Below are 24,614 nucleotides of genomic sequence, written 5' to 3'. Positions count from 1 at the left end.
GATCAGCGTCACTCAGGAACGTTCCCTTTAATTACATACATATTGATTTGTCAGCGCCGACGATCAGCGAGCGGTCAGCGCGATTCTAAAACCAGCCTAAGGTACAATATTTGACACAGGAATAGGCTAGTTTCCAAAAAAAATTTTTTATGCCCGTTTTCACCATCAATCCCTAATTTTAAGTGACCCCTATGAAAACAAAATTCCTGTTATGTGTTATCATTGGGGTCATTTAAAAATTAGGGATTGATGGTGAAAACGGGATTATAAAAAAATATTGGACACGTAGTTATATTTTTAATTGTCAATCAAACAAATAATTACAAAGTTATAGTGCATTGAAGTTCCGCGCGACTTCACAAAGTGCTGCACTTTTACGCATTCACTAACGTCACGGGCCTTTTCTTTAGTAGTTTGGCACGCTTTATCTCTTTACATTTTCATTAGTTTTAAAAAGTGAAAAATACGTGTCGAGTAGTTTTTGATAAGCTAACTGACGGCCTAATTAAAACTTGCTTTTTTTTACCCAGGCAACATCCCTATTAATCAGTCTCAAAAAGTGTTTATCTTTCACCAGCGCGGTGGCGGTATGCTGCACGCACGGACGACGCGCGTGCCTCCGGGCAGCCGTGCGGGGAGGCGCGCGGGGCGCGGGCGCGGGCGCCGTGCTGTCGCTGGAGGAGGTGCTGGCGGAGGTAGGGACAATGACACATGTGTAATGTGTAGGCTCCTTACGAGCATTTGACGATTTGTAAGTACTCATTTAATTAGTATACAGGGTGGAATTTTGTAATGGTTGTTGTGAGGATTCCGGGTGAAGCTCGCTTCCACCTTCGGCCTGATCGTCACTTACCATTAGGTGAGATAGAGGCCAAGAGCTTCCTCGTTGTGGATAAAACAAAAAAAAATGCCACCTGGAGGGAAAGTACCCTTAATACTGTAGATTTATATTTGATAAATTTTACTCAAAGAAAACATACCTTTATTTTTGAAAAGAAAGAGAACTACATTCAAACATTTTCGAAAATTTTACAAAAAATTACCACTATAGTGTAAATATTGTAATATATGTGTAAATAATTATATAGCCTGACCAGGAACATAAAAACCCTCGCCATGTTGCGGAAAACTAATGGTACTAATTTCTTTTAATGGCAACAGTAACCGAAAACTTCATTGAAATGTCAAAAATGAAACTGTCTATTGCTGTCAAAGCGTAAACAAACTTTATTTTAAATGTGCGCAATTGATTTTGTTAATTAAATTGCTAAAATATTTTTATAGTCGTGAAAGAAAAGTGGTTCACAATGTGTTAAAGTATTTGTCGAAGAGAAATACTAAGGGTTCGGACAATATTTTCATTGAATAATGTTTCCGACAAAGGTTTTCAAATTGACTGACATGTTTATCGTATAGTACAGTCCACTATGAAAATTTACTGTGGTTTGTTTCAATTACCTATTTTAAAGTTTTTTGTCACTTTCTAAGTATTGAATTTTATGGAATTGGGAAAGAAGTACCGAGTTTGAAGCGTTCATGAGCAGACACTGCAGTTGAATATTCAAGTTCTGCATTTGATTATTGATGAATAATAAAATAAATCCTACTAGCTCGATTGATGGTTTCATTTAATTTATTTAAACTAGGTTACCTATAATAATATTTTTTCGTTAATTTATGAAAATATCAAATTAGCCCGTAATCCTGAATCCTGAGCCCCGATTACGGTAACTTTTAACGTCTACAATCCAGACGCGTTTCTGATTCTGCGATACGATTGGTCAAAACAGCTGACGTACGCTGTTGAACGACCAATCGTATCGCAGAATCGAGAAGCGTGTCTGGATTGTTGACGTTAAAAATTACCGTAATCGGGGCTCTGATACATAAAGTTAGCCTATTAATTTAACACAGGTACGACTGTACTCAGTGTTGCACTATCAAATGCAATTGACGCGCCTCTATGCCAGGGTTTTTATGTTCCTGGTCAGGCTATAATAATTTTACATTTCATGGCTTTCCTTTCATTTGATTTTTTAGAGATTTCATCCTTATACTTAACCCTAACGATCGATGCAATAAAAATAAAGGGTTTTTTTAACAGATTTTAGTTGGTTTATCATGTAATGAACATTATGAATAAAATTCTTATTCTTATTCTTGTTTGATTCACGGGTGTAGCAAGCAAATTTTTAGAAATCTGAATGCAGTTCTATTTCTCTTCAAAATAAAGGAATGTTTTCTTTGAGTAAAATTTTCTGTCTACAGTATTAAGAGTACTTTCTCTTCAGGTGGCATTACAAACTTCCATCCTGTATACAAATAAAGATAATTTTGTTTATTTTGCAGGGCGCGGCGGGCGCGGTAGCTGGCGCGGAGCCGGCGCGCGCGCCTTTCAGCAAACAGCAGCAGCGCGCGCTACAGGACGCCATGTACTGCGCCGCGGAGACCGACCACTTGGGTGAGGCTCACTTTACTAGATCTTGGGCTTTAGAGGACCTATCATCACCATCATCATAATAATTTCATGCCAAATTTTATTGAATCGCTCCATAGCCGTTTAGATGTGAAGAAAGAGGTAACAAACATGCACACTTACATTTATTTATTTATTTATTATCAGAAAATGTATGTTTACAGACAGGTCCAAAACACATACATATAATATAATATAATTTAATTAATTTTACATTTAGTTGCATTGCATGTCATAAATTAGGATTACCATGTCAAATCAAATACAAAAATAAAATACATTATGGTCATTAAATACAAGTCATAGCTCCAGAAACAGGCGTCCAAGGAAGAACATAATGTAAAACAGTCAGGTCAACACAAATCATTGCAAAGTTAGAAATAAACATTAAAACAAGTCACACAATGTTAATTAAGTACAAATGTCAGTAATAAACGAAAAGGCTTTACATACTCGCAAACTTTCTCCTTTTTATTATTAGTGTGACTTCTTGTTATTGTCAATAACAAATTATAATATGTATAACCTACTTAGTTTTTCATTGGTTGCAATAATCGTTTATTCTTTTGCATTTTGTAGCTTCCCGAATTTTACTGTACTGTAAAACTTTGCCGCCACCCTAACATCATTTACAAATTAAGAAAGTAATAGTTTAATTTTGTTGAAGCTCTGCAATTTACTACTTTAGATCCTATCTGTGGACAATGGTGCTGGTTGCATTGTTACAAAATTTTCAAATTATTAAGATTTAGTACATAAGCCCTCAATGTAACTGTTTATTGTCCCAAATAAAGAGAAAAAAAAATCATCATCATCTCAGCCATAGGACGTCCACTGCTGAACATAGGCCTCCCCCAATGCTTTCCATGCTGCCCGGTTGGTAGCGGCCTGCGTCCAGCGCCTTCCTGCTACCTTTATGATGTCGTCGGTCCACCTTGTGGGGGGTTGACGTCCCACGCTGCGTTTTCCGGTACGCGGCCTCCACTCCAGAACCAATATTGGAATTAATGAATTGGCTCCAGAGGAGCTATATTGGAACTCAATGCCTCACTTGAAAAAACGCAACAGAGGAGCGAGGTAACTGACATGATAAAATGAGACCTCGTTCACCTGGATGAGGAAAGTGGAAATTTTACTGTCCTCGTTTCACCCAGATGATATCACCCAGGCAAATTGATTACACTAAAGCAGTCCGTCAACTTAATTCCTAGGAGAACAAAGGCGATCGCCTCAGCCGATTCAATTCACCTGGAAAATGAAGCTAAGTGAAATGAAGACACTAAAAATTCCAATTTCTTGGGATTGGTATGTGTTGCCAGTCTAAGATTTAAACTTTATACAACTTTAGGGTAATTTTAAATCTTAGACTGACAACACATCATTTTTACCATGAATTTATGGCGATAAAAAATTGCTCCAATCCGCGAGAGCCTAGAAAAAAATTGCTCAACTTTTGATGACCATTATGTTGGTTGGCTTCCAGATATAACACTGGAATTGCGCGCGCTAGGAGTACCTTGGTCGTTGCACGCGTGGACGTTATCGCTAGCGGCCGCCGCCGACGCCTCATTAGACCACGTTATAGACCAGCTTTTACAAGATTTCTTACAGGTTTGTTTTATTTTCACTGTTAATTGAGATTATTATTGCTGTTTTAATTTTCATCAAAATTAAATTGTTATGTGAATTTTGTTTCAGGTGTGCCCGTCAGATGACAGTCATTACAGCAAGCAGTTCATTTACGAGTGCCTTCCTCTGCTGTTCAATATTTTAAGATACAGCAAGGTAAATCAAGATTCATTACAACTATTTATAGGTCGCTCAATAGGAGTTGAGGCGATCAACAAGGATTTCAAAGATCAACATTATCAAAGCATTGTTCTTCCGCTAACGTCTTGTGTATTTTTATTTATTTATGTGTTCTTAATTTAATATTACATCAGTGTGAGTATGTGTTCGCCTCAATTTTCGTCGCGCGACCTATACGCTTGAATTTTTTTATATTATTGTTTACCTAACAGTAGCGTCATCATTTTTGTCCGGTAAACAATCATGGCTCTGAGTGCAAGTCCTTTTAAGCTAATTGTTCTTCTACACTAATTGATATTATAAAGAGGAAAACTTTGTTTGTTTGTTTGTTTGATTGTAATGAATAGGCTCAAAAACTACTGGACCGTTTTTAAAAATTCTTTCACCATTCGAAAGCTACATTAACTACGAGTAACATAGGCGAAATTTTATTTTGGAAAAAAATAGGGTTCCGTAAAATATGTAGATAATGTAGTGCCACCACGCGCGCGAAGCCGCGGGCGGAAAGCTAAAGCCCGGTCTCTGAGCACGTAGAATTTTGTCCAATGACCCCAAGCTACCCATCCTCATCGCTCGCGCGTAATTATATGGCTGTCGCGACTGTACGACGGGAGCCCGTAGTTAGTGTGCGAGCGCGATAGCAACATAATTACACGCGAGCGATAAGGATGGCTAGCTTGGGGTCATTGGACAAAATTCTACGTGCTCACAGACCAGACTATAGTTGTTTATAAAGTCATGAGTTGTTTGTGTGCAGAAGGAGGGCACGGTTCTGCTGCTGGCAGACATCTTGTGCGCGTGCTACGGCTGGGAGCCCGTGCCCGGCGTGGCCGAGCCGCCGCCCGCCGCGCCCGCGCCCTCGCGCGTAGACCCCTCCTACGTCAACAACCCGTCGCTCGCTGACGTCACCTTCAGGTAAGGCCTTCTTGGGGACCGAAGGACGTCTACTGCTGGACAAGTCTATAACCATTCTCTCGCTGACATAACCTTCAGCTAACGAGGCTTTTGGGAAACGAAGGGCGTTTACTGCTGGACAAAGTGCGTCAACACTCAACAACCCCTCGCTTGCTGATGTCACCTTCAGGTAAGGCCTTCTTGGGGAACGAAGGACGTATACTGCTGGACAAAGTGCGTCAACAACCCCTCGCTCGCTGATGTCACCTTCAGCTAACAAGGCTTTTGGAAAACGAAGGGCGTTTACTGCTGGACAAAGTGCGTCAACACTCAACAACCCCTCGCTTGCTGATGTCACCTTCAGGTAACAAGGCCTTCTTGGAAAACGAAGGGCGTTTACTGCTGGATAAAGTGCGTCAACACTCAACAACCCCTCGCTTGCTGATGTCACCTTCAGGTAACAAGGCCTTCTTGGAAAACGAAGGGCGTTTACTGCTGGATAAAGTGCGTCAACACTCAACAACCCCTCGCTTGCTGATGTCACCTTCAGGTAACAAGACTTTTGGGAAACGAAGGACGTTCACTGCTGGACAAAGTACGTCAATAACCCCTCGCTTGCTGATGTCACCTTCAGGTAACGAGGCTTTTGGGGAACGAAGGACGTTTACTGCTGGACAAAGTGCGTCAACAACCCTTCGCTCGCTGACGTCACCTTCAGGTAACATGGCCTTCTTGGGGCCGAAGGACGTCTACTGCTGGACAAAGTGCGTCAACAACCCGTCGCTGGCTGACGTCACCTTCAGGTAACAAGGCCTTCTTGGGGACCGAAAGACGTATACTGCTGGACAAGTCAATAACCCTTCTCTCGCTCACATTACCTTCAGCTAACGAGGCTTTTGGAAAACGAAGGGCGTTTACTGCTGGACAAAGTACGTCAACAACTCCTCGCTTGCTGATGTCACCTTCAGGTAACAAGGCTTTTGGGAACCGAAGGACGTACCTATACTGCTGGAAAAGGAAGGTCAACAATCCTTCGCTCGGTGACGTCACCTTCAGGTAACATCCTGCCGCGTGCTACGGCTGGGAGCCCGTGCCCGGCTTCCAATTCGCGATTGGTCCAATTGTGAAAAATAATACAAATTCGCGATTAGTCCAATTCGCTATTGGTCCAATTCGCTATTGGTCCAATTCGCTTTTGGACCAATTCGCTTTTTTCTGCATATAGTAGTAAAAGTTGATTGATCTTCTTTTTTTATTTTGGATATTCTTTTTTTTTGGACCAATTACGAATTGGACCAATCGCGAATTGGACCGATCGCGCCTAAACGCGTCACCTTCAGGTAACCTTCTTGGGAAACGAAAGACGTCTACTGCTGGAAAAAGTACGAGTACGTCAACAGCCCTTTGCTCGCTGACGTCACCTTCAGGTAACATGGCCTTCTTGGGGACCGAAAGACGTATACTGCTGGACAAGTCACGTCAACAATCCTTCGCTCGCTGACGTCACCTTCAGTAACATCCTGTGCGCGTGCTACGGCTGGGAGCCCGTGCCGGGCGTGGCCGAGCCGCCGCCCGCCGCGCCCGCGCCCTCGCGCGTAGACCCCTCCTACGTCAACAACCCGTCGCTGGCTGACGTCACCTTCAGGTAACATCCTGTGCGCGTGCCCGGCGCCCAATTCTCGATTGGTCCAATCGTGAAAAATAATACAAATTCGCGATTAGTCCAATTCGCTATTGGTCCAATTTTTTGGACCGATCCGCTTTTTTTCTGCATATAGTAAAAGTTGATTTACCTTCTTTTTTTTTTCATTTTGGGTATCCTTTTTTTTGGACCAATTACGAATTGGACCGATCGCGCCTAATCGCGTCACCTTCAGGTAACCTTCTTGGGAAACGAAAGACGTCTACTGCTGGAAAAAGTACGAGTACGTCAACAGCCCTTCGTTCGCTGACGTCACCTTCAGGTAACATGGCCTTCTTATGGAACGAAGGACGTCTACTGCTGGACAAGTCAATAACCCTTCTCTCGCTGACATTACCTTCAGCTAACGAGACTTGGAAAACGAAGGGCGTTTACTGCTGGACAAAGTGCGTCAATAACCCTTCTCTCGCTGATGTTACCTTCAGGTAACGAGGCTTTTGGGAAACGAAGGACGTTTACTGCTGGACAAAGTGCGTCAATAACCCTTCTCTCGCTGATGTTACCTTCAGGTAACGAGGCTTTTGGGAAACAAAGGATGTTTACTGCTGGACAAAAGCCTTTCTCGGTTTTGAGCTGCCCGCATCCAGATGCTTGCAGGAAACGAAGGACGTCTATTTCTGGACATAGATTTTGCCCGAGGGTTTCCACAACGATCGGTTCTGCGCTACTCGCATCCAGGAGCTTGATGCGACCTTCACTAATTCGTCGGTCCACCTAATGGGAGGCCTGCCTATATTATGGTATGGTATATGTGGTCGCTACGCTACTTTTTTGCCTCAACGGGCATCAGTTCTACCACCCATTGCCACTTAAGTTTCGCAATCCTGTGTGCTATGTAGGCTTACTTTGTAAGGTCTTACGAATTTTACTGTTTCTTTCCAATCCACCATATCAGAAATCTTACAATGATGTTAAAGTCTATGATTTTGCTTATTCCCAGGGTGGAAGGTCGTCTGTTCTACGGGCACAAGATAGTGCTGGTGTCAGAGTCGCCGCGCCTGCGAGCTATGCTGGCGCCTGCGCGGGCAGGCGAGGCCGGCGCGCCTCCGCTCGTGCAGATTAATGACATAAGATACCATATCTTTGAGGTGAGTATTATAGCGTAACATCTCAACTCAACAAAGTATAATTGACGTTTTTAATAGCTCTTTCTTCTCAGTCGGTACACTCTTGTCAGAGTGGTCGTGGTCATCATTTTGAATCACGATTCAGAGTGATGTTCCTCGTAATACGGCGCCATTCCTCGCGGACTGCAGCTTTCCGGGTACTTTCGCTAACCGAGCACTTAGTTGCGGCCTTGATCTGGTCCGTCCATCTCATTGGTGATCTACCACGTGGTAGCTAAATAATGTGATCGATGTGAATCGTTTTTATATTTAACAGTGAACACCACTGGCGATTGACATGACTCTACAGTGGCGAGTGGTCTGCCATGCACCCGCGACGTTTTGAAAACGCTTGCAATCCGCCAGTGTGTAGTTCCAAAATACTGAACTGTCCTATCCATGACATTGACAGTGTGGCGCCACCGTCAATACCGGATCGCTGGTTCCGATTTTTACCATGTTGGAAACCATATAGTTGAACGAAGGTAGCGCCCCCCTGTCATTGAGTTTGGTGGGACAGTTCAGGCGTGGGTCATCTATACCCTGAGAGCCAAATTATGTTGCCATCTTACTGTTTTTCAGTGCCCTATTCTACTTCGATTGGCAATCTGTTATTATCAAACTTCATAGTTCGTTCGTTCGTTAGTTCGTTCGTTCGTTTTAGTCAAAGTCAAAATGTGTTTATTGCATTTCATTAATGTTTACAAGATGTGGTTATCATTTTATCCAGTACATCATGCTACCCATTTAGGCTTAACAATTCAATGATTGATTTAGTAATCAACGTGTAACGAATACATACTTAAATAAGATAGTATTTTTAATTTAAGTCTTTGTTTTGTGTTTGTCTTTTTGTTTTGTGTAAAACTTAAATAATGTCTACCCACTTGATATGGTTGCCACAGAATACCAGCGTTATACTCTAGGTCTTGACCTAGGGCATAACACATGCTGAGTGGCTGCCATTTTGGTTCAAATTTAACTACTTAGTAATTATATTGTTGTAAGTAGTCTAAGGATGTTTGGACTAATTAAAAATATTTTTCTTTCTTTTCTTTCTTTCTTTCTTTCAAGTCACTGAAATGTCAAATGACGTCCACTGCTGTTTGTCCAGCAGGCCTCCCTTGTGGAAACGTGATAGTATTTTAATTTGTTTCCAGCTAGTGATGAAGTACCTGTACTCGGGCGGGTGCGGCGGGCTGGACATCCCCGACGGCGCCGTGTTGGAGGTCCTGGCGGCCGCCGCCTTCTTCCAGCTGCTGCCGCTGCAGAGGCACTGCGAGGCGCGCGCCGCCCGCTCCGTCGCGCTGCACAACCTCGTCTCCGTCTACATCCACGCCAAGGTACACCAGGCCCCTCCAGCTGCTGCCGCTGCAGAGGCAATGCGAGGCGCGCTGCACAACCTCGTCTCCGTCTACATCCACGCCAAGGTACACCAGGCCCCTCCAGCTGCTGCCGCTGCAGAGGCAATGCGAGGCGCGCTGCACAACCTCGTCTCCGTCTACATCCACGCCAAGGTACACCAGGCCCCTCCAGCTGCTGCCGCTGCAGAGGCAATGCGAGGCGCGCTGCACAACCTCGTCTCCGTCTACATCCACGCCAAGGTACACCAGGCCCCTCCAGCTGCTGCCGCTGCAGAGGCAATGCGAGGCGCGCTGCACAACCTCGTCTCCGTCTACATACACGCCAAGGTATATTTAGGCCTGTCTTTTCCACTGGGCACTCTAGGCACGTGCCCAGGGCACCGTAATCGTCAGGATTCCCCGAGGATTTCCACAACTACCGGTCCTGCGCTGCGTTGGGGAGACGGTAGTACTCGCTACACTACAACCCGTTAGAGTTAACTATGCACCTGGCGGCCGTGACGTCACGTCAACGCTCGGTACGGTATTTAGGTATTTTTCCTTGCCTTGAGGGTTTATCTTGAGGAACATTACCATTTTTGGTGACATCAAAGCTGATTCTTTCTGTCGCAGGTCTACGGTGCCACTCAGCTCCTCGAGTATTGCCAAGGATTCCTCCTCCAAAACATGGTGGCGCTGCTGACATACGACGACTCCGTCAAGCGCCTGCTGTTCGGCAAGCGCCTGCCCGGACACAACGTGCTGGGAGCGCTGCTCACGACGCTCCAGAAGCGGATCGAAACCAGAAAGTCCCAAGCCAAGTCTAGGTAGCAACGGTCGTCCACTCCAACATCATTTTGTTTGTTATAATATTATATTTAATTCGTGTTAGGTACAAAAACATTGATAGTAATCGAGAAAATTCTAAACTATATTATGTTATAAACGTTGGACTGATTGGAAAATGATACCTTTATTTTTATGTAGATACTCGTACATGATAGACTACAGATAAAGTACAATATTATTTAGACTATTGTATTAAATGTAATAATATTTCATTTTGATTACATTTCTCTATACTATTTAGTGAATGGCAAAGTATTATGACATTGTAACAAAAATGTAATTATTGTTGAAATAAAGCTTTATGTTGTCAAAAAAGTTGTTTGACGTAATTTTAATGTTGAAGGACTTTTCTTATTTTTATTTCGTGTTCTAATAAATAAAACTTGACCTTGGGATTTTGACTCAATAAACCCTTCTGTACACGAATTAATCCAAATTCGTCTATTTGTTAACACCCAATTTCACACACAAGTGAGTTTAATAAACAGATTGTTTGCTATCCTAACAGGGAATATTAATCCCGTTTATAATTTGGATAAATAATGCAAAAATCTATTAAAAAACCGTTAGGCTCTAGCTATTGACGAAAGATTTTAATATAGAGTTTATTTATGTAAATTATTATCTAAATTATTTTCGCTTGTAACCGCAAATAATCCGTTACCATGCCAAATACAGCTCATTAATTTAATATTACATAAAATTGTGTCGTAAAACGTAAACGTAACGTAAAAAAGAGTAACAAACATCATGCATTCATCCATTCTTAATTTTATCATTTTTTTTGTTCAATAAAATAAATTATGTTGGCTTATTTACCCTTTTCCTTTTTTTTAGAATTGATGAAAGATATTAAGCGATTTCTTTCTTTCACATTTACCTTTAATGTGGGTAAAATTAATAAAATGGCAACATTCAATCAGCTGTCACCTGGAGTTTTGTCTATGACTCTTTTGACATTGACAGATAGCTGCCATGTTGTATGGCTAAATACCGATTGTCATTGCCAGCTAGATTTTAAGCTGATTTAAACAGTGTTGCCAGAAGGTTACTTTTGTAACCTTTTAGGTTACTTTTGAACTGCATTGGTTACTTTTAGGTTACACTAATGAAAAGGTTACTTTTAGGTGATTTTTCAGAAATTGTAGAATTAACTTTTACAGGTTATTCAGTAAAAATATTAATAGTGACAATTTAAAAATTATGTCATAAACTGCATTTAAACATGAATTTGATTTATTATTTGTTAAAGACAATGAGTTTTAGCAAATGTTTTTTTGATAATAAAACGCAAATCCATGAAACGGTTTTATACGACCGGTCACTTTTCGGTCTTCATGGAATGGTCAAAATTTCGAATTTAGGTAAACATGAACAACCTTACACAATCGCTCCGCACCCCCCCCCCCCCTCCGTATGAAGGTTACTTTTTATTCAAAAAGGTTACATTTTTTTATATTTCTGGTAATTTCTGACAAGACCCGACTGGCAACACTGGATTTAAAAAGTAATTTAAACTTCAAAAATTGTTTATGGCGCGTGGTTGTGATGTGCCGAAGGAAGGATTTGCGAATTTTTTTGGAATAAATTCGCTTGCAGTGGCAGTGTAGTGTTTTATAATTTTTCAAGTATTAATGTCGTGACAGTGGATAAAAATGCAGTTCTATAAAGAGAGAATTCTCAACGCTGCACAGTTAAAAAGACTGAGTGAACACAAGTATTCGTGTGTTAGTGCTAGTTTATTGGATGCATGGCTCCAGCCATGGTGGTGCTGGTTGGTGTCCAAAACGCCGCTGTGGCTCGCTCCGAATCTCATTACTATTTTAGGTCTAATAGTCAACATAGTTACCACATTAATTTTAGTATGGTGAGTACCCATTTGAAGGTTACATTGCTGCGAAAAACTGTGTCATGATACGCCAGCGAGCGTAACGACTTTCATTTTAGACTTCTTACCTTTCTGGAGCTTACAAACTGTGCTTTACGTGGTCGTTGGCGAAATTAAATGAAAATTTTGAAGCATGTGATAAAGATGTAAACTATGAGCAATTTTTGTTTACGAGCGTTAGTTGCGTGAGAGTTGTCTGATTGGTCGCAGCTGCGTCGTACCACCAACTTCTGATAAGATATCAATCAGAATTACAACTGTCTGTCAAACTACTACGTATGTAATGAAGGCCATTACCACGAAATACTATACATAATAATTATTATTACTATCAGACATTCAGTGTAAACCTTCACTAGGTTAGCCATCAGAACTATTCCAATTGGTGACAAATGACTCGCATCAATTTGTTATCCCTTATTGCTTTATGCTAAAATATCTTATATTCTTGACTCATTTCAAAGCAAAACATCACAGAACAATGCTAAAACTACAAAAGTTTACATCAACGAACATAAATATTTGTCATTTTTCTAATAAGTACTTTTCGATTCATGGCACCTTGGTAAATGGTAATGATTGATATGACGATTCTTGTGTTATTCTCAAACTTTATAAGGTAAATCAGGCTTTAAATAATGATCATTTTTGATTTTTATTACTATTTTTTGTGTGATTATTTGTCTGTATCAAAATTGTTTGTTTCCCTAATATAAATAAATAATAAAATACTACATTCTATACTGATCATGATGGACAGATGGGTTAATTATTTGTTATTGTTTTTATTGTTGCTATTTACATATATATTTAAAATTAATTAATTTGGGGAAAATGACAATATTCTCTCCATTATCCTATTAACTGATTATGTAATCACCAGCTAATATTAATTCCCCTGATACAGGCTATTTTTAAATACTTCATTTTAAATAAATTAATTGAGCATTTGTATTGTTGAGAATTTGGAAAGCTTCAACCCTTAATTTGAATCAATTCTAGAAGAAATTCCAGACACAAAAGCAATGTGTTGTGTGCTTGTGCGTGGATCTGCATCACCAGTAATTTATGAATGTCATTGTTTAGAATTTTAGATGATTATTTAAGTTTAAAATATTGAAAGAATATTGAACCATAGTAGGATAGAAGTTTTATAAATGTAAACATTGATTTACAAACTGAGAATTTACCTACTTTAATTTATTTTTTTATTATGAAAAAAAGGCATTCTAAAGTACCTAACTTGTGTATGTTTCAGAACTACTCACAATATTTAGTGTAATGTAGTCACTAGAAACCTGACTACACAGTTTTGTATTAAAACTACCTTCATTTTCATTCATACAACATGATGAAATGTCTAAATGTCTGACAAGGTGACCATGCTCTTAGAGCCTATACAATATCAATTAGCTTTACATTTGCTTTCGATTCTGTTCGAATTCTTATCAAACTGTTATCAAAAGTCAAAGTCAAGTTTATGACTGACTTCCAACTTGCGTCCACCAGGTATAGTCCGGACGCCCGCCAAGACCCGCCTCGCTGGGCGTGCGCCCTGTGCGCTCTCGGAGTGTTCGTATACCAGAGCCTGGACGCCATCGACGGCAAGCAGGCGCGCCGCACCGGCAGCCAGTCGCCGCTCGGAGAACTCTTCGACCACGGCTGCGACAGCATATCGACGGTGTTCATCGCGCTCGGCGCCTGCATCGCGGTCAAGCTTGGCGAGTACCCGACATGGATGTTCTTCCAGGTCAGTCTTGGTTCTTTGTCGAATATAAGGCAATGTTGTTGATGACACATTGTCAGTTTTGGACAGCTCCAGAATGAAATTTAAATGAAGGTTTGATACGTAGTTAAGTGTAGTTTAGTAAGATGAGGGCAGCAGGTCCGGTCGTTAAGGAAATTCTTGAGGGAGGCCTTTGTCCAGCAGTGGACGTCATTTGGCTGAGACGAAAAGTGTAGTTTAGTTCAGAGTGGACTCTGAAAACCGACACGACCAGCTACGAGTAGTTAGTTAGTGGACAAAGGTTGCAAGCAGCCAGTAGATCAGTCAGTGAAAATCTGACGCAACTACTGTTCTTATTGTGTACATCTGTATTCTATACTCTGAAAATGTGATGATTCATTATATCACGTAATATTCCAAATTGTGTGCTCCGTTCCATTGCCAGGTAAACTGATTAATAAATATTTAACCCACTGATATTTTAAACAAGCAAGTTCTGTTTAAAGAAAGGAATAAATCCGAGTTCATACATGACTCAAGCATCAACAACGTTAAAATATAGGTAGCAAGTGTTCTGCAGCAAATACCGGTTCTCTGAAGTAAACGGTCACCGATTTAGTAATCGTAAGTCGGATATTTCCCACATTGCTGCGTGCATTGCCATATTCGAATTGGAACGAGCGCACATTGCATATAAACTGTACCTATGAATGGAAACGACCCACCAAGATAGGATATTGCGTGTTGTCAGAAAGAACCTATATTCTAGACTGTGTCCAATATGCACCTTATGGTAGGAAATGCGATTTCGTAGTAACCGTCCAGCTTACGTGCGGCAAAGGTTATGCCACCTAGAGCGGACGCCACCGAGCAATATCCGAGGAAATTGAATTTCAGCGATAGATCCTGGGTGTAGAATATTTGATGTAAAAGGTGCAGCGTTTTACTTTAATACCTAGGCTAAGACTAGCTATCTGAATTTAAATTCATGTTCCTAATAATAATTCAGCTTTCTAGATTTAAAAGACTGCTTTTTATAAGGTTCGTTCGTATACCTCTAACCGCCAATAGTCATTGCAAACCTACTTTCCCTTTTCAATGCCCTACATTCGCACGCATAATCTTACAAGAAAATTGTCAATCGAGACTGCTCCAGTCTCCTTAGCTGTACTTATATGCTTAAGATTTTATTTACTTCAGTCAGTATGTCTACTACTAGCGGCCGCCCGCGACTTCGTACGCGTGAATCCCGTTTTTCCCGCTAATTCCCGTTCCCGTGGGAATTTCGGGAATTCCTTTCTTAGTGCACCTCTACGGTACCTAAGCTACGTCCCTTCCAAATTTCAAGTGCCTACGTTTAGCCGTTTAGGCTGTGCGTTGATCTGTCAGTCAGTCAGTCAGTTTCTCCTTTTATATATTTAGATGACGTCGACATAACAGGCGCGACTTGATGATCGACCATTGTTCACGCGTGATGAACCGCTCTATGTGGTATCGATTGTCGATGACGCGTAATTCCGCTAGCTAATAGAATGCGAGGTAATTTAAATGAAGCGAAATCAACCAGTCGGACAGTTATGTATGACTGACGTACTGCCCTATATGTGTTCTAAAAATAGTTAATTAGTGTCCGTTGGTCCCCCTTCTCCATGACCGTAAGTTGATCAAATCTAGAGCACTAAGAATATAACCGATTTGAATAGTGAAAACTTCTGACAAGTATGTCATGATTCCAAACGTATTTAGATTTATAAAACAAAGAATTTGCTAGAGACTGACCCATTTACCAGCTCTACAAACCCACCCGTTGCAATCTAGTAGTTTGTATAGCAAATGTCAATTAAAGGACTCGATATTTCCACGGCACTTTTTCCAAGTAGCCGGTAATTAATTTGAGGACCTAGTGGCGTATTGCATGCCCGGTAACGAGCACGGCCCCCGTGACGACTGTGAAACGCCGGACGTTTCGCTGGAACTGATGAACACATCACCTGTTGCAGTTCACTACACTATGACTCACTAACTGGATCGGCTGACCAGTTAAGACTCCCGTTCTTAGTATTTTCTCGTTTTATACTTTCTAGACAAGAATGATTTTATGTGCCTTTTATGTATGTAATTTGTAAATCAACAAAGAAAAAAAAACAAATTATTTGAATTTGAACCTCTCAACCTTAAATGCTTTTTCTTTCCATTGTTGGTAAGACGGTAATACGTCATAGTATATTAATATTCAGAACACGTCTGTTGTACGCGGAGCTTCATCACGTAGGAGCTGTTAAGTAATCTGTGATAATACTAAACAATCATTATACCATCCACGCAGGTCCATCCTTCTTCCATTCTTCAGGATATGTTTCTGTCGGAAACATGAGATAAAGATAATGAGTTTCAGAACACGCAGATAATCGAAGAGGTTCATGCATTGTTTAGTAACCTCGGTTTACTTAAAATTGCCTACTGGTTTATCAGTCAAACAAAGTGAAAAACGCAATCGTTTTGCACATAGCTAGAGCAAGGAACGGGCGCCAGCCTGCCGTCATTGTGATATGGGTTAATGTCATTAACATTTCAGCCGAGCGCTGAACGTTGTGGACACACGCTGTGTACTCAGAATTGTGAGCATTTCACATGCTGTTATGTCTACGGGGTGAAGGTTTGTTTGACGACGTTACGAATAAGTTATTGTAGAGTCGGCTTTTTGTGTACAAAGTTTAGCGTAAATATTTCTGTATGGATACATGATTCATCCTCATGGCGGAACTGTCCATTTAACCAATTACTAGTAATCACACAATGGCTTATAGCTTATAAATTACATATTTACATGTATTTAATTTGCACAAAAACACAATCAAACTTCAGAACCTATTAAATTAACTTATAATTCAAATACTAAGGATTTCAATAGCTCGTTACAGCCTATTTCCACATGTGTGACTGATGCGTTCGTTGAACTTTGGATTGGCCAAAACTCAAAGTGCGCGTCGCCTTGAGAAAGATTGTAAATCAATGTATTTGCGAACCGGTTTCTATAGAGTACTATATTATAGCGACGATTGAATGGTTTTGGAGATTCTTTTGAGAATATTTCCGTGTATCAGTTGCTAACGTCATGACATCGCCCACGTTCATTTTGTTTTGTGAAAGAAAGTTCCATGTGTGACTCACAAACAAAAACAGGGTCGCAACATGTAAACTTTACATTCAATAGTATCTTTATTTTCGTTTTAGATTTATATTTTAAAAATCGAGTATGTTTGCTTAAAAAATAAAGAGCATTAAAAGTGACTCTGAAAATTACCAAAACAAACACATTTTCCACTTACTCGTACAACTTTCTCGGGATTACTTGGACTCAGTATTTTGACACAGTTTAACCAAAAACCTGCTGATATCGCTCAATCAGCAATTTTTGTATATGTATTTAAAAATTATGTAAATAGTGTACAATTAAATATTCATCCCGTACCTACCTAGTTGTTTATTTTAATTTAAAGTTGCTTTGAAGAGACTCGAATCGGTCGAATGCCAAGTTTAAGAGCAAGGCCGTTGCTCCGCAGAATCGCTGCGGACTCTTTTACAGTTATAACTTATCAATCTACGTGCTTCAATACTTTGATAAAGACTCTCTCATCAGGATTATTTTATAATGACATAATCACTTCGATATTAATACTATCCCCATATTGTTAATACCATCCCCATATTTCCTACGGTCCATCCAAGGGTCAATATTAGTATGATGAGCAGTAGTGTAGGCAGGTCCCCCACTAGGTAGACCGACGATCTGGTGAAGGTCGCGGGAAGTGCCTGGATGCGAACAGCACAGGACCGGTCGTTGTGGAAATCCTTGGGGGAGGCCTTTGTCCAGCAGTGGACGTCATTCAGCTGAAACCAAAGAGCAGGAGCATTTAAATCTTTTTTAAGCCTCTGGGGTCCTTACAGACTTAAAAAAAAATAACCGAATGCCATCGTGCTCTATCGTTATTTATTTATTACTAGCTTTCCGCCCGCGGCTTCGCCCGCGTGGAATTTTGTCTGTCACAGAAAAACTTTATCGCGCGCGTCCCTGTTTCAAAAACCGGGATAAAAACTATCCTATGTTCTTTCCCGGGACTCAAACTATCTCTATGCCAAATTTCATCAAAATCGGTTGCGAGGTTTAAGCCATGCAGGTACCTTAGTAAACTTAAAGCTTAGTCACAACAGGATATTGCAAAATTCCCACGGGAACGGGAGTTAGCGGGAAAAAACATTTGTATGAAAAATCTAAACCGCTTAAGTTAGACGCTTGAAATTTGGCAAGCAGGTACCTTAGTAAACTTAAAGCTTAGTTACAACAGGATATTGCAAAATTCCCACGGGAACGGGAGTTAGCGGAAAAAAACATTTGTATGAAAAAATCTAAACCGCGTAAGATAGATGAAGGGGGTAAAACGGGATCCACGCGTACGAAGTCGCGGGCGGCCACTAGTATATATATATTTGCACTTAACATGAAAAATATGGTATCAATGTACTGAGTACCTATGCACCTTCAGTGGCAACAACAAGGTCTACTGGGTACCTATAGTCTACTAAAGGCATGAAATAGATTAATTTCACTAAAAATTAAAACCAACTCCAAAACGAATCACCAAAAGGTAGGACACCGACACCGACTCCGAAAATGGCTAATTTTGTAATGAGTATCCAAATTTTAATAAGCTCTATAGAACAATTCAATACTAGAGATGACACGGATAGTTGTTTGGCCGGATACCGGATACCGGATATCCGGCCAGCTGCTAGGCCGGATAGCCGGATATCCGGCGGCCGGATAGTTGACCCATTGTCTCGTTGCATGTCGTGACGAGTTTAACGCCGCACAGGTGCTTCGAACGCGACCAGTGGGTCTATTAGTAGACTAGACTAGTCAAACTTTTCGAAAATCGAATCCGTCCGAACAGATTATCAGATTTTGCCACTTGAAAAGGGGGCAGATCAATTCGGGCGATTTCGGTTGCCATCGTGAGTGTGTAATTGAATACCTAGCGAAAATTAAATTAGTTTACTTGCTGCATAATCTGACTGAACTGCATCATGTCATCAGACCATCACTGAAAAAAAGATCGCATATTTTATTTGGCAATATTTCGACATTAACAGATATTTACTATTTATGTATTTGTCCATAGAGTGAATAGAGTGTCCTTAAGTAACGAAGAAANCAAATGAAGGGTTAAGCGGGAAAGCGTAACAGACAGACAGACAGACAGACAGACAGAGTTACTTTCGCATTTATAATATTAGTTGGGATTAGTTGGGATGTTTCTTAGTATTTGGCTTCTTATACCCTAGACTTGTTTGGGAAGGTAGCGGAATATGCGGTCCAGTTGCCGGGCGAGTGCCCAAAAAGTACCGTTAGCAGCCACAAGTGAAAGTCTTGAATCTCGCTGAGGCAAGGAGCGACGCTTCTGAGCTTTAGTGATTGCTCGCCAATTTTAACTGATATTGATTTATCCAAGATATCAATTTGATATGAAAATATCAATCGACTGAATACCGATACAAAAAGGAAATTCGTCTTTCTTAATCAATTAATTACTTACACGTTTTTTTGTTTGTTTTTGAACATTCAGTCCATTTGATAATTTTATTGATTTATACCGATACGCAGAAGAAAAATCGTATTTCTAAATTCATTAATTAAAATTAAGTTGATAAATGAAAAAAAATATGTGATTGGTGCCTGGTGGTATGTAGAAAATGTAGAAATCGTATTAGCTGCTTGATTATTTCTAAACTCGTAACTTTTTTGTTTACTTTTCTTATGTACTAATTTATTTTAAATACGTATCTTTAAAAAATATTTTAATCACGTCATCCTATTATCTTATTTCATTTTACTTTAAACAATTTTGCAAAGTAAATAGCTGCGATGAATTAAGCAGCACCTAAAACACTCAATAAGTCTTGGTGTATGGCGTGATGACGCTATCTACCAAAACGTAAGTTATCTGTATGACCATGAATTTGTATTGTAGAAGTTATCTTGCCGGTTAGCGCGTACGGTCTCAGTCATGTCATGTCGCTCGACTTAACTTTATTATTTTATTCATGTGATTTTATATCTTGTATTGCCTTCTTCCGTATCGCGTAAATCTTTGTAAATTCTGTTTGTCATTTGCGCTTTCAAAATGATTTATTTCTTGATAAGAGCTTGCCTGGTATTACATTATATTGTTATCTTAGAAAGAGTTTAGTTAGGTGAAACAAAGAAATAGTATACAATGTTTTTTGTTGGATTCTTTTACGCTTTAATTTTAGCAAAAAATGGTATGGATAAAAAACACTTACAGTTGCTAGTAGAAAGAAACAAAGAGTTTTCTCTCAAGAGCAACGTCGTATCTTGACCTGAGAGAGAAGTGCCTGAAACATAGCAAAGACTGCAAAGTCACGGAGCACGATGTCACCGGGGAATCGTTTGTTTTGATCTAATCAGTTCGAGTACAATCGCTATCGGCTCTTAACAGCTACTACTACGCATTTCTATTATTTGCTTCAGACTGGGAGATTTCAATGGCAAAAGCTATGTTATCATGTCAATAAGTATATCAATATAAGATATTATTTAAAACTAGTATTTGTAAGATGGGTAACCTTACATGCTCACACAATAGGATGGCTGAAGCTGATTAAAAACTACTTATATCAGTACTACATCGTGGTATCAGCTTTAGAAGAAGTAATGTTACCAACGTATTTAAAAGCAATTTCAAAGCATGTTGATACTGAATTAACAGAGAGCTTTTCTCATATGCCTACTTTCTTTTACTTTACTTTTTCTGCTGTGTGGGTTGTATTGTATGTAAGTAAGGTAACAAACAGCTGATGTGACAAGTCAGGTTTACTGAAACACAGTTATTCTTTATTTAATCACCAGAAAATTCAACTTTCTAATACAGTATGAGACATAGTTTTATAAATTCCGTTTTGCGCCACCTACTCGTTTATACCAGCTGGTTCTAACGTTAGTTTATTGGATAATCGCTCCTCACGTCAAAGACAATCGCATTGTCCTTTTCAGCTAAACTGGAGAGGAGTCGCTGAACTTTAAAAAAAGTCCTTTCACTCTTCACGTTTTTAATACGTTTTGGTACGTTTATTTTTAAATAGAAAGTATAAACTTTCGCCTTTTCTAATTCAGTTTCTGACAATTGTTTATTTTTTGAGATGGTTAAGTAGAGCGGCGAGTTATTTCAAGATAGTAGGTACTTGCAAATTCAAACCACTGACTTTCATTAATAAATGCCAAGTTAGTGCCCGAGTTCATTATATTCGGTTACTAGGTATGGTTTTTCCCTGCCAATCTATTCTTAGGCCGCCATTGAAGGCGCAAATGTCTTTATAACAAGAAGATTAAAATTTGCGCATTCAGTTTCATTTCATTCGATAGCTATAGAGTATTGTTTTCGTTTAAACCCCTGTTCAGGATGTCACGAAGGCGAAGCTAGAAGTCACCGTGCGTAAGACTGGGGTCACTTATTATGCAAGGCTAATTGACGTCACCATTAGCGGGTTACCATTTGAAGGCCGCAGAACGGTCGACGCTATAGGAATATTCTTATTCGGGATACTTGCCAAACTGTCTCCGCCGAGTATCGGGGATCCTGGACCCCCGCCAGCTCGTGAATCACCCCGCTTTACCCGAAACCGTCCCATCTTTTTGATGGATGCCACCTGTATCAACAATGTGGTATAAATAGTTAGCCTGCCATGTGCTAATTAAGGTTTGTTTGGCTTTGGATCTTCAAAGAGATATCGATTTTAAAAACTTCCCAAGAATAACCATTTTATTTATGCAATATTTTTAACATCACAGATTCACAGACCATTATTTTTAAATAAACCGTCCAGTTTCCAAGCTTTCTGATTATAATTCATGAATAGACCGCTTTTCTGTCACGTGCCAGGGCACTACAATAGCGCGCTGGGAACGCATTCTGTTTGAACTAGACTTTGAAGATTACTAGGCACTTCACGTCACGACGTTAGTCTACGCCCCATGGGTATTAACAACAATAGAAGAAAAAGCAGTGTTCATTCAATCAGAATCAGCTTCAAATATGCACATTGAAATTGTTTTTAAAACGCACTACATTTAGGTACTTACATGCAATCATTAGAGCAAAATCGATATCAATATATTTTACGATAAGATACATTGAGAATTGTTATCATTCAATAAATCTATGCCTTTGTTTTGTCTTTATTATAATTGCTTGTATATTAACACAACTTCATGTCGAAGCAAATACATCAAAATATTACATGCAGGTCGCACGGAGTTCACGTACAGCCATTGTTCAGAGTATAGGTATTAATGAATATGCATGCACACAGTTTTTATGGCCTGTAAGAGTAGGTTAAAGATTTTTTATTTGGTTTTTTTTTTATGAAAACTATCACTGGGACATTCAAAAACAAACAGCTAGATGAGAAACAGCTTATGATATGCGTTACAGTGACGTTCTCTAGGGAAGGCTACTTCCATTGGCTGAAGGCATATTGATGAAGAACAGCTAAAGCCCGGTCCGTGAGCACGTAGAATTTTGTCCAATGACCCCTAGCTGCCCATCCTTATCGCTCGCGCGTAATTATATTGCTGTCGCGACTGTGCGACTGTCACCCGCAGTGAGTGTGCGAGCGCGATAGCAACATAATTACGCGCGAGCGATAAGGATGGGTAGCTTGGGGTCATTGGACAAAATTCTACGTGCTCACGGACCAGACTATAGATGAAAAACAGCTCGTGATATGCGTTGTAAAGACGTCATTTAGCTTACATCTAGACTGCCATTGACTGAAGTGATGATGAAGAACAGCTAGACGAAAGTTAATGATATGCATTATAGTGACGTTTTTAAGGAAAGGATTACGTCTAACATTAGACTGAAATTGACTGAAGTGGTGATGATGATGAAGTAATGTCTAAGTAATAATTTCTAAACCAAAGTCGCTGACATAGCCCGCTGAAGTGGCAATAGGCAGGGCACATAGTACGCAGAACTGACGGCCGATGGGGCAGAAAGGTTCTGGAATGGAGGCCGCGTACCGGAAAACGCAGCGTGGGACGTCCACCTACAAGGTGGACCGATGACATCGTAAAGGTAGCAGGGAAGCGCTGGACGCAGGCCGCTACCAATCGATCAACATGGAAAGCATTGGGGGAGGCCTATGTTCAGCAGTGGACGTCCTATGGCTGAAATGATGATGATGATGATGAATAATTTCTAAATTCCAGTGCTTCTGCGCGATGACGCTGTTCTACTGCGCGCACTGGCAGGCCTACGTCACGGGCACGCTGAAGATGGGCCGCATTGACGTCACCGAGGCGCAGTATTCCATCATCGCCATCCACCTCATCTCCGCGACTCTCGGGCCAGACTTCTGGGCCATGCAGGTAATGCTACCCTTCCTGAGGCCACCTTAGCCTCTGGCAATAGTTCTTTTAAATGGTTTACTCAAATCATGTGCGTCAAATAGATGATAGTATTCTTAATCTAGCGAACACAGGTGAATCTGAATATTGTGAATTAATCACTTCATTGTAATTTTGTAAAGTGTGTTCTAGCCTTTGTTTAGGCGATATCTTAAAAGGAAATAATGGAGTAGTGTTTCAAGAGGAATTATTAGTTTTAAAAATACCCACATGAATACTTAAGGTATTTAAAAAAAAGCTATGTGCTCCTATGTATGTATTTAAATAAAAATACTATTGTTTGTAGGAAACTGTAAATGCTAATTTCTTATAGCGTGATCATAATTTTGCGTCATGTAAAAGCTGGAAATATGCCAATGTTTTAAGTAGATTCGAGAATATTGGAAATTAAGCAATACCAATACGAAGTCAGTCATTACTTTGCTTGCAAATACATATGATTTTATTTTCAAAACAGTATATACTTACGTGTATCTATTCACTTTATATGTGTTCCCACATCAACCGTAGTGATCGTTTCTCATACACCAACACCATGCCACGTTACCACCAATACCATCCCGTGATGTCACCTATTTGAACCGGCGCGCGCACATGACGTAGGTTGGCGGTGCCATGATAGAGGCGCGGTACTCGCTGGCGCTGGCGGCGGTGGCCGGCGCCTGCCTCACCATAGGCGCGCTCGGAGCCGCCATCGCCACCGGCGGCGTCGGCAAGAACGGCTCCACAGTCGCAGTGAGACCTGCTTGATTCAACATTTACATTGGTCGACTTAGTCGTAGACTTAGCGTTGATGCGCCGATTGGCAAACATCTGTCGCGTTTGAAGCACACAGACGATTACCGCACACACTGAATTCGCGAAATGTTATCAATTAAGACGTGATTTTTGCCATGACGCGCAATCTGGTGGCGAAAATCGGCACGTGTAAATTCTTTACTGACGTAGCTTGACTGGGGGTTCGGGAGAATATAAGCAAGTCGTCCAAATAAAGTAGTTTGGCAAACAGTAAACATTTATCAGATAACTAAGTTAACTTAAAAAAAAACGCTGTGTGTCTGACACGATCACTATTGATGACATTTGTGATAAGTTTATTCATGTGCATTTTCATATTTTTCATAAATAATACTTACGAACTTCGTATCTGTGTTTATTGGGACCTGGCAAAATGCATCACTTAAGTCTAAGCTTTAATTACTGTTTGAAGAATTATTTTTCCTAACAATATTCTCCCGCTCCGCCAGACAGGTGTTAGTTAGGATTTTCGAATGCGTTGGGCTTATTCTTTGTAATGAAAGTCGTCATTGATTATAATTTCATTTATTGTTATA

At 40.3% G+C, this 24,614-nt stretch overlaps 2 protein-coding genes across 5 annotated transcripts in view; both read left to right on the top strand.

The window, feature by feature from the left end:
- Positions 1-10,321, top strand: part of LOC114357735 (ankyrin repeat and BTB/POZ domain-containing protein BTBD11) — a 43,256-nt gene extending 32,935 nt beyond the window's left edge. The window contains exons 18-25 of the mRNA XM_028311484.1: positions 578-695; positions 2,350-2,461; positions 3,960-4,087; positions 4,175-4,261; positions 5,043-5,200; positions 7,822-7,969; positions 9,148-9,330; positions 9,964-10,321. Coding sequence (XP_028167285.1) covers positions 578-695; positions 2,350-2,461; positions 3,960-4,087; positions 4,175-4,261; positions 5,043-5,200; positions 7,822-7,969; positions 9,148-9,330; positions 9,964-10,161 — 1,132 coding nt within the window. The 3' untranslated portion in view covers positions 10,162-10,321. The remainder of the gene's footprint in view (positions 1-577; positions 696-2,349; positions 2,462-3,959; positions 4,088-4,174; positions 4,262-5,042; positions 5,201-7,821; positions 7,970-9,147; positions 9,331-9,963) is intronic.
- A 1,367-nt stretch (positions 10,322-11,688) lies between these two features.
- bbc (choline/ethanolaminephosphotransferase 1 bbc) overlaps positions 11,689-24,614 on the top strand; it is a 31,596-nt gene continuing 18,670 nt past the window's right edge. For 2 of the 4 annotated variants that reach the window (XM_028311507.1, XM_028311509.1), the window contains exons 1-4: positions 11,689-12,046; positions 13,577-13,817; positions 23,083-23,241; positions 23,884-24,015. In XM_028311507.1, coding sequence (XP_028167308.1) covers positions 11,835-12,046; positions 13,577-13,817; positions 23,083-23,241; positions 23,884-24,015 — 744 coding nt within the window. In that variant the 5' untranslated portion in view covers positions 11,689-11,834. The remainder of the gene's footprint in view (positions 12,047-13,576; positions 13,818-23,082; positions 23,242-23,883; positions 24,016-24,614) is intronic. The other 2 variants (XM_028311508.1, XM_028311505.1) reach the window with 2 other exon arrangements.

This window comes from Ostrinia furnacalis, unplaced genomic scaffold (assembly GCF_004193835.3).
Source record: "Ostrinia furnacalis isolate ACB-3 unplaced genomic scaffold, ASM419383v2 OfSCF3339, whole genome shotgun sequence".
NCBI lineage: Eukaryota > Metazoa > Arthropoda > Insecta > Lepidoptera > Crambidae > Ostrinia > Ostrinia furnacalis.
The sequence above is the reverse complement of the archived record's forward strand: the minus strand, read 5'-3'. Positions and strand labels throughout refer to the sequence as shown.